General features: G+C 50.6%; 1 protein-coding gene across 1 annotated transcript in view; it reads left to right on the forward strand.

Moving 5' to 3' along the window:
* The window catches only part of LOC119456685 (uncharacterized), a 128,168-nt gene extending 114,138 nt beyond the window's left edge, over positions 1-14,030 (forward strand). Inside the window, exons 11-13 of the mRNA XM_049669021.1 lie at positions 6,071-6,199; positions 10,674-10,753; positions 13,554-14,030. Coding sequence (XP_049524978.1) covers positions 6,071-6,199; positions 10,674-10,753; positions 13,554-13,766 — 422 coding nt within the window. The 3' untranslated portion in view covers positions 13,767-14,030. The remainder of the gene's footprint in view (positions 1-6,070; positions 6,200-10,673; positions 10,754-13,553) is intronic.
* Positions 14,031-15,022: the final 992 nt, after the last annotated feature.

Below are 15,022 nucleotides of genomic sequence, written 5' to 3' on the forward strand. Positions count from 1 at the left end.
CACGGTGCGCGGGAGAGGAGGCCGACAGCGCTCGCCGCTGCACGCGCAACACTGCAATAGGCGCCGTACGTGCACTGCACGCCGGGGAAAAGGCTCGGCGCTCGCCGGCGTTGCGGCTGATAGCCAATACTTGAGATGAGCCAAGAAACACCCGCGACGGACGCGACGTCAAGCGAACGACAAGAAGAAACGAGCGCAATGCAAACAGACTCATCGGAATTAGCCAACGTCACGCGATCTTGGACCTATGACAAGAACAGTGGCAGAACTATAGACCTCAATGACCAATGGCTGACATGGGAAAGGAAAAGCAACAAGGAAACCACGCGCATCAAAGCCCCCGCAGTCACCCAATCCACACAACAGCCAGCCACGCCGCCACCGCCGCGCAAACCTAGAATGCCGCCCCTACCTTTGGACGACATCAAGATCGTCTACCGCCCACAAGCTGGCCTTGAACTCGCCAAATGGTCACTTGTCGCAGTCACTCACGCAGTCGGAAGAGCCAGCGGTATAATGCAAAAGGAATTCCACGACAACGTCCGCGTACAAATGCAAAAAGAAGAAAACCTCATTATTGCAAGTACAGCCAACAAAACCTACGCTCAAAACTTGGCCAAGATCAGCAACATACAGCTTGGAGGCAGCATTTACAACGTGAAAGCCAACTTGCGTCTACCCGAAGATGTTAGCAAAGGCGTTATCTACGGCATCACGCCTGGGACCTGCAGTGCGGAGCTAATGGATGGAATCCGAGTGCCAGCGCGCTATACAGTCCTCAACGCCCGCATGCTTGGACAGTCTACAGCGGCGGTCATCTATTTTGAGGGCCCACACGTTCCCTACAGCATCATTTATCAGAGCGGTGACTACCGATGCAAGCCCTACCGCAAGTCAGTTCAATATTGCCGAACCTGTGGCAACCTCGGACATCGCCAAGACGTTTGCCCAAAACCAACCCCAAATTTCTGTTACAAATGTGGCAAAACAAACCAACCCTCAAAGCATGACTGCCAACCCACGTGCAAGATTTGCGGAGAAGGACATGAAACAGCCGGGAAAGACTGCAAAAAAAAGCTCAAGCCTAACCCACCACCTTACCAAGTCAGACAGCAATGGCAAAACAGGATCCATGAACGAGACAGTCGATGGAGCTCCAACCCCGACGACTTCCCTGAACTAAGCGCTGCCAATGGACACGCCTCCAACTCAAGCAACACCACCAGTAGCACCACAAGAAGTAGCAGATCCATGTCAAGATCACGATCAAGATCGCGGTCGCGGTCGCGGTCGCGTTCCCGAAAACGCGTGAATTACGCCGAAGCGGTCGGCAGCTCTGGCAGCGCCAGCGTCGAATCGGCCGAAACGGTAACCGTAAGAGCCCTCGAGAGCAAACTGCAAAATCAACAAAGCCTCATAGAAAGACTACTCCAAAGATGCAAAGACTACGAACATGGAAGCAAGCAGCCATCTACAACGCTAACCACGGAGGCAGTTCATGCCGCGATCGAAGCTAGAGTTCAGAAGCACCTCCTGGCTTTCGAGGATGTCTTTACAAAGAACATCCTCACCATGATCGAAAACATCACCAAGCCTATCGTCGAGAAGATTGCAACCCTTACCACGCAAGTCGCGTCCCTCGCAAATCAAGTAACCACTCTCACAAGCCAGGTGACCGGCCTAACAGCCCAGGTCAACAACTTCATAGCGCACGCGAAGAATAATTACGTCACCAAGTCCTACCTCGACAGCCTTCTCAACGCCACCGAGCAGGGCAGAAAGAAGGCTCGCACGAACAGTCACAATGCATCCCGCTCGATCTCACCCAACCGTGACTCGCCCTGTGAAACTGAAGAGCCTAATGATGGCGACACCTAAAACCACAACAAAGAGCCCGCAAAAACCCCTGCGCATCTGGCAATGGAACTGTCGGTCCTTCCGCCCCCGCTATGCAAACCTACAAGAATTCGTCAAACAGGACCAGCCCGATGTCATTGCGCTACAGGAAACCAACACCCGCAACATTCGACTTCAAGGATACACTGCTCATACACAAACCCAACGCACAGCCATCCTAACGAGGAAAACTCTCACAACGCAGGAACATGAAATAGAAGACATCCCCATCGAGCACACCCTAGTGGAGATCCTACCAGACAGAAAAACGCAGCAAAGCCTCTTTATCGTCAGCATATACAGTCCTCCTCGGGACCAACTTCCGGAATTCGACCACTTTATTCGTGAACTCAGGAAACGCACGAAAGGCCATCAAGTTGTCATCATGGGAGATTTCAACGCCCCACACACAGCATGGGCGTATCCAAATACCACCAAGAAGGGAGCCCGCGTACACGATACTGCCCAACAACACAGGCTGACCCTCTGGAACGACCCGCTACAGGCCACGAGAGTCGGAAACAGTGTCTCCAGGGACACAAACCCGGACCTAACCTTCACATCGAACGTCCTCTGGGCCGAGTGGAGCCGACTCTCGGAGACGCTCGGAAGCGACCACCACATTCTCCAACTTGACATCGCCCACAACCGGAAGCAAACCAAGACTGGAGTTGCCCGACTAACAGACTGGAAGTCTTTCAGAGACAACCTCAGCGGCAGCACAACAATCGACGACATTGACCATTGGCTCAAGGGCCTTCTCATCACCGCAGAACACCACACCAAGAACATCCAACTAAGCACCAACAGCCCCGCAGTCGACCCGCATCTCCTTCATCTCTGGGAGGCCAAAAGAAGCCTCCTGAGGAGGTGGAAGAGGCAGAAACTGAATAGAAAACTTAAGCAACGAATCGCCCTTCTCACCATACAGGCCCAAGATTACGCGGAGCAACTTATTAGGCAAAATTGGCACACCTTTTGTGACAGCCTACAAGGAACACTCAGCACCAAGAAAACCTGGCACCTCCTACGCGCTCTCTTAGCTACCGACCGCACCAAAATGCAACAACGGCAAGATCTGCGCAGACTAATCCACAACCACGCTGGATCGGAGCATGATCTCCTTCGTGAACTTCAGCAGAAACTTAGCTGCGACAAGCCCATTTCGTCGGTGAGCGGCAAGGCGTACGACGGCGCACCAAACCCAGACCTTGATCGACCATTCACGCAAGCAGAGCTCCACGCAGCCTTAGCCAAACTCACTAGAAACACTAGTCCCGGCAAGGACAGAATCACTAATAAGCTCCTACGCAACCTTCCGCAATCGGCCTGCAACAGCACTACTCCAGTACTACAACGACTGCTGGGAAAAGGGGGACCTACCAGCAGCCTGGAAGCATTCGGAGGTCACCATGATCCCCAAACCCAACAAACCCCTTCGCATCGAAAACCTCCGTCCCATCTCCCTCACGTCCTGCGTGGGCAAACTCCTCGAGCACATGGTGCACGACCGGTTAACCCCATACCTCGAGGACAACGGATACTTGCCGCACACCATGTTCGGATTCCGACAGCATTTGTCCACGCAGGATGTACTCCTGCTCCTCAAGGAAGACCTGCTCGACTACCTTGATCGCAGACGCAAATCATCAATACTGGCAGTCGACGTAAAGGGCGCATTTGACAACGTAAGCCACGAAGCCATCCTCCGCAACCTCGAAGATACAGGCTGTGGAGCCCGGATCTATAACTATATCAGCAGCTTTTTGACACACCGAACAGCAACAGTAGGCGTCTGCAATCTCCGCAGCGATAAATTTCGGCTACCCAACAAAGGAACTCCACAAGGATCAGTTATTTCACCACTCCTTTTCAACATCGCAATGATCAAGCTGCCAAAACAACTCAATGCCATCCCAAACCTATGTCATGCCCTTTACGCCGACGACATCACACTCTGGACCAAAGCACCTACTACTGGACAACAAGAACGCAGTCTACAAGAAGCCATCGACGCCATCGAAAGCTACCTCCGAGACTGCGGTCTCCAATGCGCAGCTGAAAAGTCGGAGCTTCTCGTGCTCAGAGCACGGACGCGAGGACGACCGCCCAACTATATCGAACCCGATCCTAGCGTCTTCCTCAACGGAACCCAAATCCCTACAGTCGACTCCCTTCGCGTACTCGGTCTTCACATCCACAAAGACGGATCAGGAGCGGCCACTCTTCCGCGTCTCCAACGTACACTGTCACAAGTTACGCACCTTGTCAAGAGGATAACCAATCACAGAAGCGGACTTAAGGAGGAAGACACGCTAAGGATAATTCAAGCTCTCCTAACTAGCCGTATCACCTACGGCACCCCCTACCTGACACTCAAACCGGCTGAAATCAAGAAACTGAATGTCATCATTCGAAAGGCAATCAAAGTAGCCTTGAGCCTTCCACCCACGGCATCAACGGAGAAACTCCTCAAGCTCGGCGTCCACAATACGTGGGAAGAGCTCTCCGAGGCTCATAAAATCAGCCAACTAGAGCGGCTCAAGCTCACACCCACCGGACGTGAAGTTTTGCGCTACCTCAACTACAGTGAAAGCTACATTGCCGAAACAGACCAGAAAGCAAGAATCCCACCCGCACTCCGTGAGTGTATCAGCGTTGCGCGCATACCGCGCAATATGCATCCGACTTACCATAAGGAGCGTCGGCAAAGCAGAATCCGCGCACTCAGCAAGAAATACGCGACAAACCCTGATACGAGGTACACCGATGCTGCCCGGTATATTCAACGAAACGCCTTTGCCATAAGTGTCACGGATCCCCAAGGCAATGAACTCGCCGCTGTCACCATCCGGGCAAGAGCCGCCGAGACTGCAGAGGAAACGGCAATTGCTCTGGCGATAACAACTTGCCCTGAAGTAGCCGTAATCCTCACTGATTCCCAAGCAGCAGCTCGCAACTATCAAAAAGGACGCATATCAGCAACCGCACTCAAGATACTTCAAAATCACATCGCACGCGCCCCGCTCCCCGACACCCACATCAACTGGATTCCAGGCCATCAGGGCATGACAGGAAATGAGGCGGCACACGCCGCTGCCCGCGAGCATACCAGCCGGGCTTTCCTGCCATTCCACACTAGGCCGGCCACCAACGTTGATGACATCGCTCTAAAGTTCTCGGAGATTCTGCAACACCACCGACTCAGCAGAAGAACGTATCCATCACCACACAAGAAGCTGAGCAAAGAGGAACAAGTCATCCTCCGCCGCCTACAGACAAACACCTATGTACACGGAATAATCATGCACAGACTATATCCTACAGAGTACTCATACACATGCACCCACTGTGACGTCCCAGACACCCTGCAACACATGGTCCAGGATTGCCCACTGCGTGACACATCCCCAGACCCCAGCTCACAAGCTCAACAAGACGACACAAGACACGAGGAGCAACCCAACTCAGCGCACTTCTCTACCACCACTGAAACGTGGGAGGCGAAGCTTTCCTCTGACGACCTGGACGATCAACGCAGTCTTGTCGCCCGGGCCAAGGAGGCAGCCCAAGCCAGAGGGTTCCTGGAATAAGGAATCCTCCCACCTAGGGTGAACCGGGTCCTGACTCGGATTACCGTTTCGGAAAATAAAAGTTTATTTCTCTCTCTCTCATACCCTCAAATCGCGAGGCATTGCAGCGGCATTGTTATCCTTTCTTTCCAAAATAGACGAATACTCTAAACTTTTGTATAGTTAATGCTTTTACGAGATACGATTCGAATAACAAACACTATCTGATTAGTATTCAAAATTAACAGTATTCGAACACCCATAGGAAAAGAAAATCTGATAAGAGTACCGTCACTGTTAAGTCATTCCAGCACATGTCGAACGCTGCATCAATATTAATTTGTGGCACGACCTGTAGCTGTCGTTACGTCAATCAGTTTTGTCGTCACGTGCAGGCCACTTCGACACGTTGGTCAACCTGAAGTCACAATGGCAAGTTCGATTTTCCGACCAGGACCAAGGCAAATTTTCGTTCAACTGCTGAGCTGTTCTTGTGCCATATACTTTCGGATAAATGGCTCCTTTTAATTTTGTTTAGATATAATGTTATTTCAACGGGCTCGGTGACGTACGCGTACGCGCTCTGTCACGTTGCAACACAGACCGCACATCCGACTACTGGTCGCTGGGCATCCTGGCCTACGTGCTCTACGTCCGCCACACGCCCATGTCCATCTACTCGGCGAAGACCAACCTGGACCACTGGGTCGACAGGGACTACATGTACCAATGTGAGTGCGGGAAGTCGATGCGCCCCGAAATGTCCTACAATGTAGCCAGCCTCTTATGAACAGCCTTCCCGCACGCGACGGCGAGGCATACGTATCCATTTGTAACAAGAGCGCGCTTGCTGTCAGTACAACTGCAGTAGTATTCGCTTAAAAAATTCGGGCAGCACTCATTTAAGATGACTATCCAAGTATGCGAATGACAGCGCGCCATTGCTTGGATGGTCGACGACTCGGTGTTTCCCCGAGGAGCACGCAATGTATGAGGCGCGTACTACCGCCGAGCTCCTCTCTCGCGCTTCTCTCTCTCTCTCTAGGCGCGTTGCGCCATCTAGGGGCGCGCCCGCGAAGTTTGCGCACGGCCTCCTAGATGCGTGGCGCGCCATTTCGTGCGAACACTGAGAATTAATCCCTCCCTTCCTCCCCGCGGGCATTCGTGGCACAGCGCGTTGAAGAGTCCGGCTGCTGTGCTTCAGGAATCCGTGTTACGCGGGTTCCTTTAAGCACTACTACCGGATAAGTTTTGAATTACGTTTTTCTTGAAGAGTGTCGTGAAAGAGGTTAGGCACGTATGTTTAGACGACACCGACTTCAGAATCGGCCCCCATTTTCGGTTAGCCGGAAGAAAAACATGTCACAGTTTCGCCCTAAGGGCGAAGCAATGAATGCGATAGCAACACAGCAATGTCATACGAAGCAAGGTGAGCGTCTTTGGTAGCAATATGAATTGTAGTAAACATGAGCTGATTAAGTAAGCAGGTGTGCTGCGGCGTAAGTAGACCGACATGAAGAGAGAGACTCGATGACCACGAGAAGGCGCGTGTGAAACGGTGGTGTTGATGAGAAGCGCTTCCCGTGGGCAGCGCGTGCGAAGGGACACACCTGTAGCGCTGCACTGCCGATCCGGGCAGCATTACATGTGTACGCGTGCGTTGGAAAATGTGGCCCGACTATTACTAACTGAATGAACAAGCGTGGTGTGAGCGCGCACAAACAAACATGAATAGATCACACTGAATGACTGCAGACAACGACTGTCAAACGCTGGCAGCAAGCGGATATACGCCGCTGCAGCGGGCGAAGGTACGTGCGGTCTATCGCTTCAACAGAAACTGAGCGGCGAACGCATAGTGCATAAAGGTCAGAGCCGTGTGGAGATAAGAGACGGTGCGGGCGAGCGACACAGCTGGGCAAAGTACGAGCGCGGTTGTTGGCAGAGTAGAAGTGCGCCCCCCCCGCTCCCTCCCGCGCTGCCTTCCCACTTTCTTGCTTGCGCGTGGGAGATTGAGTGGCAAGTTCCCCTTGCGCCCGGTTGCAAGATACGCCTTTGGTGCTGGAGCACAGCGTCGCCCCGCCTCCCTCCCTCCCTCACATACCCCCACGGCCTTTCGCGCGACGGTCGCGTTTGCTTTCCGCCGTGCGTTCGCTCTCCGTGATAGCGCGCGTCCCCCGCATGCTTTTGCTCGGGCATACGGCGCGCGGCGACGATTTTATCGCCCTTGAACTTTATACGGAACCTGACGGCGACGGTGACGCCGACGGCAGAAATCCGGTTGAAGTGTCCATATAATTGCTATCGCAATAGAACTGGTCTCACAATGTCAACAATGCTGCTCGCATTAGGAAAAAAAAAAACTAATATACGTCACTTCTGTGTGCTTCCCGCTCCAGCCTTCGCCTGGGATATCTTGGCACACACAGTTGGGTTTTAATTGGGGGTAGTAAAGTACCAGAATCTCTCAGTATTGGATATGAGGGACATCGTATAATGGAGGACTCCGGATGACCTTTCACTATTTTATTGCGATAGCAATTATATGGACACTCCAAGCGGATTTCTGCCGTCGTCGTCGCCGGAGGTTCCGTATAAAGTCCAAAGGCGATAAAATCGTCGCCGCACACCGTATTCTAGTATGTGCGAGTGAAAGCGCGCGAGGGGCGTGCGCTTTCACGGAGAGCGAACGTACGGCGGAGAGCAAACGCGATGTCTTCTGTTGTGCGAAAGGCCGTGGGGGATGGGAGGGAGGGGAGGCGACGTTTAGCTGCGGCACCAAATGCGTATCTTGCGACCGGGCGCAAGGCTAACTGACGACTCAATCTCCCACGCGAAGGAGGAAAGCAGGGAGGCAGCGCGGGAGGGAAGTGGTGTGGCTTCTACTCTGCCAGCAACTGCCCACTTGTACTTTGCGCGGCTGAGGGCTGTCGCGCGCACCGTATCTTGAAAGCGATCTCCACACGGCTCTTACCTTTGTATGCACTGTGCTCTCGCCGCTCAGTTTCCGTCGAAGCGATAGACCGCACGAACCTTCGGTTGCTTCTGCCGCCGCGCTTGCTCACGCCAGCGTTTTGACTGTGATTGTCTGCGGTCATCGAGTGTGATCTGTTCATGTTTGCTTGTGCGCGCTGACACCATGCTTGTTAATTCAGTTAGTAAGTGAATGTGTCCAAGTTTATGCAGCCGATAAAACTACTATCCTTACTCCGTATAGCTCTTTACTAATCCGTATTATTTATTTTGTTTTATTTTATTTTACAAGTACTGCCAGCCTTCTTACAAGGCCTTAGGCAGGAGTGGGCATTTGGAACAAAACACAAGTATGAAATAAGTTCAAACGAGAGAGGGGGGCCAGACAGTGAACAAGAATCTGCAGAACAAACAGCACAAGATAAACCTTTTCACAATCATGATTTGGCGGGTAGAGACGAGGTTTGAACGCTATGGTTTATTCACAAAGTGCAGAAAGAAAGGATGAAACCGTTGGACACTCAGCAGTTATGGCAGGTAATGCGTTCCATTCGGAAATCGTGCGCGGGAAAAATGAATTTTTAAATGCGTTGGTCCTGCAGGAAAAATCTCTAACCTTTTTGTTGTGATAAGAGCGCGTGCAGCGGTGGCTAGCCGGTAGAATATATGTTGTTTTATCTATTCCTAATTGACTGTTATAAAAGTAAGAAGAAAAATTTAATTCTGTCCCGGTAACGCCTTATTGCAAGGTATTCTGCAGCTTCCAGAAGAGATGATGAGGATGTGCGCCAGCTGTACGAATCGAAAATAAACCTAGCTGATTTTATAGGTTTATTTTACTGCGACATTTTTTTTGCCGTCGCCGTCGCTGTGAGGTTCCGTATAAATTCCAACGGTGATAAAACCGTCGCCGCGCGTCGTGTGCGAGTGAAAGCTTGCGAGGGTGAGCCGGCAACCGCACGCGAGAGAGGAAGGCGGCGGGAAGCACGCGGTCTTCGTTCGCTCGCGGGGCATGGGAAGGAGGTGACGGAGAAGGTGGGGGTGGGGGGGGGGGGTGCGTTCTGCTCTTGCGGCTGCTGCTGACGGAGATGCCGCGCGGGCACCGTATCTTGAAAGCGATCTGCTGTGTGGCCGAATTGCGCGCCCTCGGGGGCCTCATCTTCAAAGCGATCTGCGATGGGTACAAAGTGCAAGCGCCAAGTGCCGGTAGCTTCGTATGCGCTATGCTTTCAACGTTCGCGTTGAAGCGAGACTAGAGACGGCGCGATGGTGCATTTGCCCGCTGCTGCTGGCGCGGTGTCTCACTGTAGCGTTTTGACGAGTTTCCGCGGCAATCGAGCGAGATGTGTTGATGTTCAGCTGTGCGCGCGTGACACCGTGCTTGTTTAGTTAGTAAGCGAATATTTACAACTTTATACGACTGATAAAACTTACTTACTTACTTCGTATAGCCGTCTACTAATTTGCTATCGCAATCGATGCTTCGCCTTTGGGGCGAAACTGACTTTTTCTTTAACGTTCATTTTCATTGCAAAAGCCGTCGGCCCTCTGAGACTAGCAATAAATTAGAGGGTTTTATCACGCCAGGGTTACTACATATTGCCACGCGCCTTCAAAGAGGGCTAACGACGTTTATTTATGAGCAGCTGGGCTCTGGAGAAAATGGCGGCGAGAGCTAACCATCGAGCGGGACGGTTAGCACGCGCACTTCGTTCTTCTTGCGCCTCTGCGCCTGCCCTATTCCCACTACTACAGGTGACAATATTGAATGGCAGTCATGATCACGACAGCGGCAATGTGGAATTGGCCACACTCATCCACATTTCGATCTCGTGGTCGAAAGGTACAATATTTTCGACATTAAAGCTACCAAAGAAAAAACGGAAACACACTTGTAGCCCCCTCGCCTCGCCCCCGCCTTCTTTCTAAATACGCACTGACTGCATCCACGCCCCATGGACAGATGCCGTTAGAGTTAACCTGAAAAATGGGAGACCAATGTATAGCGGTTTAGCGAAACACGTACTGTGAGGAGCAGACACCAAATACTTTGGAAGGAAGATGCATTAATTTAGCACAATCGAGTATTCCCAGCCAGAAAACCCTAGCACCCTTCACAGGAGAAGCAGCAATGCGCTTAAGGCGTGTTCGACTTAAGAATGACGGTGTCAGCGCGAGGGGAAAAAGGTGCTTTAACAAGGTGTGTTCTCATATTTTTTTTTCTCTTTCCAGACGCTGAAGTGGTCCCCATTACCCTGCCCAAACACATGCCTCCGCATGCAAAAAGCCTGATAAGTGGTCTCCTAGTTGAGGTAATGAAATGGGTTCGTAAAGAAAGGGGCAGGAAAAGGGTGGTCTTGTCAGCAACATACGCCAAAAGTAAACTGCTAGTAATTCTAAACGCAAGACGGTTGCACGAACGCGACTATCAACTATGGCACTAAAACCTTGGTGGAGCATGTTTCCTTGCATGCCTTAAAGGAGACTCAAAAGTGAGCAACCAGTTGGGCTGTATTAGTAAATTACCCTTCTACAGCAACAGGAAGAACCATCTTGCCTTCCTTCCCCTCACAAATTCGGGCAACTTCGCGGCAGCACATTGTGCTAATCCTTTTACCACTAAAGCGTAGGTGTTGTTGGTCCACAGTGTGTATCTATACACCAGAGATAATTTTTTATTGCGATAGCAATTATATGGACACTCCAAAGCAGATTTCTGCCGTCGGCGTCGCCGTCGCCGTTGCCGTCGCCGTCGCCGTGAGGTTCCGTATGACGTCAATGGAGATGAAATCGTCGCCGCGCGCCGCCGAACGCTGTATGTGCGAGTGAAAGGGCGCGAGGGACGCGCGCTTGCACGGGGAGTGAACCCACGGCGGAGAACAAACGCGCGGTTTGCGCCGTGCTCCCTTAAGGGCTGCAGAATTAGGCGTCTCTTTCCTCCTTTACAATCACCATATATGTAGAGCAAACGCGCCTTATTCCGACGCTCGAAAGGGCGCGGGGGGGGGGGGGGGGGAAGGGAGGCGACGTTTAGCTGCAGAACCAAGTGCCTATTTATATCAGAGGCTCCGGCAACAGTCACCAACGCCGCACGCGTTTCGTGCGAACGCGGGCAAAACGCCGACGGCGTCGACAACAGTTCTGCGTGTTGCCGGTGCTGCTGCATGTCCAAGTTTATACAGCTGATAAAGCTACTATCATTACTCCGTATAGCTTTCTACAAATTTGCTATCGCAATTGATGCTTCGCCTTTCAGGTGAAACTGCGACAACTTTTTTTTTTCGTTATTAGGGTAATATGACAAGTTCAAAACTCGTAATGCTCGCTGTAGAGCCAATTTATATCTATATTTCGGTGTCGCAATGATTCATTCAGAGACCTCGGCTTCGTCTGGGCTGTCGCTCAACGGGCTTCTACGAGGTAATGAAGCACCCGTTCTTCCGCCACGTCGACTGGGACAGTTTCACCAGGCGAGTGCTCTTGAGGCGTTCAATTATAGTACAGCGCGCGCTTGTTGCTCACACATTCACTAATTTATCAGGATGCAGGCAGCTTAGGACAGCTTTCGTTCCTATAGTATAGAGTCAAATGCTATATGCGTTTCCCACCCACACCGCGTAACTTTGTCGCAAAAGCATATGATCCAGGAGTATCGCCGCTACAGTCTCCCGTCTTGATCGGCAGTGACATGAATGCGTATGTATAGTGCAATGTTCCGAGAACACGAAATGAAATGAGCACTCGCCTATCATGTACAGAAGCGCAGAAGTGACGTTTCGGGGCCGTTGCGGCAACCCTACGGGACGCGGAGAACGTTAAGGCTCAGGGAACATCCGCGCTGTTTACCAGCTTACGCATAGATAGTGCGACCTTTTCGAGTTGCTCTAACATGCGAACCAGCTATACCTGTGGCAGCCCCTAAACGTCTACTATATCGTAAAGGTTTCTATTTGCCACGTTAGTGAAGGTATGGAAGATCGGACGCATATTACAACCTTGCATGTGATCAGCGCGAACTGGCCCCGTAAAAATCGCTGTCGTAGTGCCTGGCTGATCTGTTCTTGTTCGTCATTAGAATAATTTTAAGCATGAAATGCATTTAGCTCCCGCTGTCGGCGACCTTCAAGAGACCTTGAACGAAAATCCAGAATTATTATCCGGGCACACAAGATGAGAATGGGCTTGAGAACGAAAGGAGAACCTGCGAGAACATCCGGGCATCGTTGCGAGAGCAAAACGAGATCATCGGACAATCAGTGAAAACTTAATAAAATGCGGTCTCTGGCCCCTTGTACAGAACCGCATTACATACGCTGGTTACTGCCTAAACAAGTTACAAAAAAAGTATTGCTTCTGATTTTTTCCCAATGTTTGTTCGCAACATCACTCAAGCTGTAACTTCTAGTACGCTGAAGTTTAATTTGTCATTTCCAATAGCGACGTTCAAAAGGGAGATACAGTGCACCATACACTTTATTGTCATCTTTTGGCGCTGAGACAGGGTTGCATGTGCTCTTTTCGACGGCAGCGGTCCGTGAGGTCCGCGGCGCGGGTTTTGCGTTGCCTCCTTCGAGAGATGGCGCCACGTTGCGTGATCAGGCTGGACGCGTCCGGCGCGCCGAGGTTTGTTGTTTATCCGAGACGAAACTTGCAACGAGGTTCAGTTCAGAACAGGTTCACTTTGGCTCAGTAAGCTTTCAGGCCTGCGTCACGGCACCAATCTGCTTTGCCGGTAGCCAATTTATGCTTAGATCTACTCTCGATTACGGGAAAGCCAGCATTGTCTAAAATAGTTTTTTAGCCTTAGGCGAGTGCTCGTTTTATTTAGATCATAATGTTACGATACAAAATGAATGCAGTAACATGAGTGCTGCAGACAAATGGCGTTCGTCAGAGCTCCTAACTGAAGTGCAGAGCTGACGATATTGAATTAGAGCCTGTAGTGTTGAGATTTCCTACACTTTTCACTGCATCGTCAAATTCCAATATGAAGGTAAATATGACTTGTATATCGGTGCTTTTCTTTTGTATTTATTATTATTATTATTATTATTATTATTATTATTATTATTATTATTATTATTATTATTATTATTATTTTCTTTTTTGCAGAGCGAAAGGTCTGTCGGGGCGAAATATCCCAAGAGGGTACCAGTCATTGTGATTGCAGCCCAATTGGTGCGAATCGGCGGAGAGAGCGAGCCGACACAGATATGCATTCCGTGTCTCCGAGCCATCATCATCGACATCATCATCTTCGCCCTTACTTCAACTTCTTTTGCGAGCTGTGCATCTGCCATACTGCCTTTACAGCACGTGTTGTAGGCCCATGTGTCGTGGCATATGACACGCCCAATTTAGTGTCCCAGCGATGGAGAACGCTGTTGCTCCTTCTGAAACGAGGACACACGGGGTTCCAGCCGTTGGCGCCAACCTGTTGTTGCGTATTCTCGTAATGAGCAAGGGGGACAGCGCGCTCGCCGCATAACACTGGACTCGCTAATTACATTTCGCTACATTAATGTAGCGGAACTTGTTCCGTGTTCCCATGTCCGAACGCAATGTGATAGTAAAGTTTATTTTGTTGGTTTTGCTGAAAGTGAGCGATTGACGGGTATGGCCACCGTGCTCATCAGTGCACATGTTGCGTAGGTTATCAAAGATACGTAGATATCAATGACGGGCGAGACGGACTACGTGTTGTTAGCAGTTTCCTTTCAAATTGCGGCCATTTTTCCGAAACTATGTAGCCAAATTACAATGACTGACCGATGGCGCTTCACTGAGGGTGTCGAAGCTTTCACGAATGCAACGATATTCTGTTACTCTCATTCGTATGTTCTAATCCAGTGCTCTACTACATATCCTCGTTCAAGTTATATCAACTTTCTGACCACAAATGTTCAAGGTAGGGAGGCGATGAAACTGCAGCTTTATTATTACGATCCCTGCTTCCATTTTTCAGTTGACCTAATGCACGATGAAATGTTGCAACGCATTATATAATTGTTTTTTCGACCTAGAACTTCGACGTCTAGGACGAATCTGGTGCTTTGTGTGTGATGTCTGATCATAGCAGCCGGCAAGGGTTGGTGCGCACTAAATTATATGCATCATCTCAACTTTATATGAATCTTCGATGGAATTATGCAATTATATGCAGCATCTGAATTTTAAGTTTAGCATTCGAGTGTACGCAACACGAGCGCCATGTTGCACTCGTGTTGTCCAATCTTGTCCAGTCCTCGATGGATGGATGGATGGATGCTGTGAGCGTCCCCTTTGAAACGGGGTGGTGGGTTGCGCCACCAAGCTCTCGTTCTTCTATCTTTTCTACAAAACGGGGTGTTTCTACAATACAGGGTGACCCACTATGCGCACGCGCACGCGCACGCACATGCGCACTCTAATAAAACTTGGTCCATCGTTTATCTAACTTTACCGCAACAAGCACATGCTTCGTCCTTGGAGTACATAGCTTTATAGCTACGCGTTCTTAGACATCCTGATCTCGCTTCGAAAAGAATTGAGCTTCCCTTTGAGTTATCATAAATTCTTTCTTTCCCGATTTCGTTTTTCTC

The sequence above is a fragment of the Dermacentor silvarum genome, chromosome 6 (assembly GCF_013339745.2).
Source record: "Dermacentor silvarum isolate Dsil-2018 chromosome 6, BIME_Dsil_1.4, whole genome shotgun sequence".
NCBI lineage: Eukaryota > Metazoa > Arthropoda > Arachnida > Ixodida > Ixodidae > Dermacentor > Dermacentor silvarum.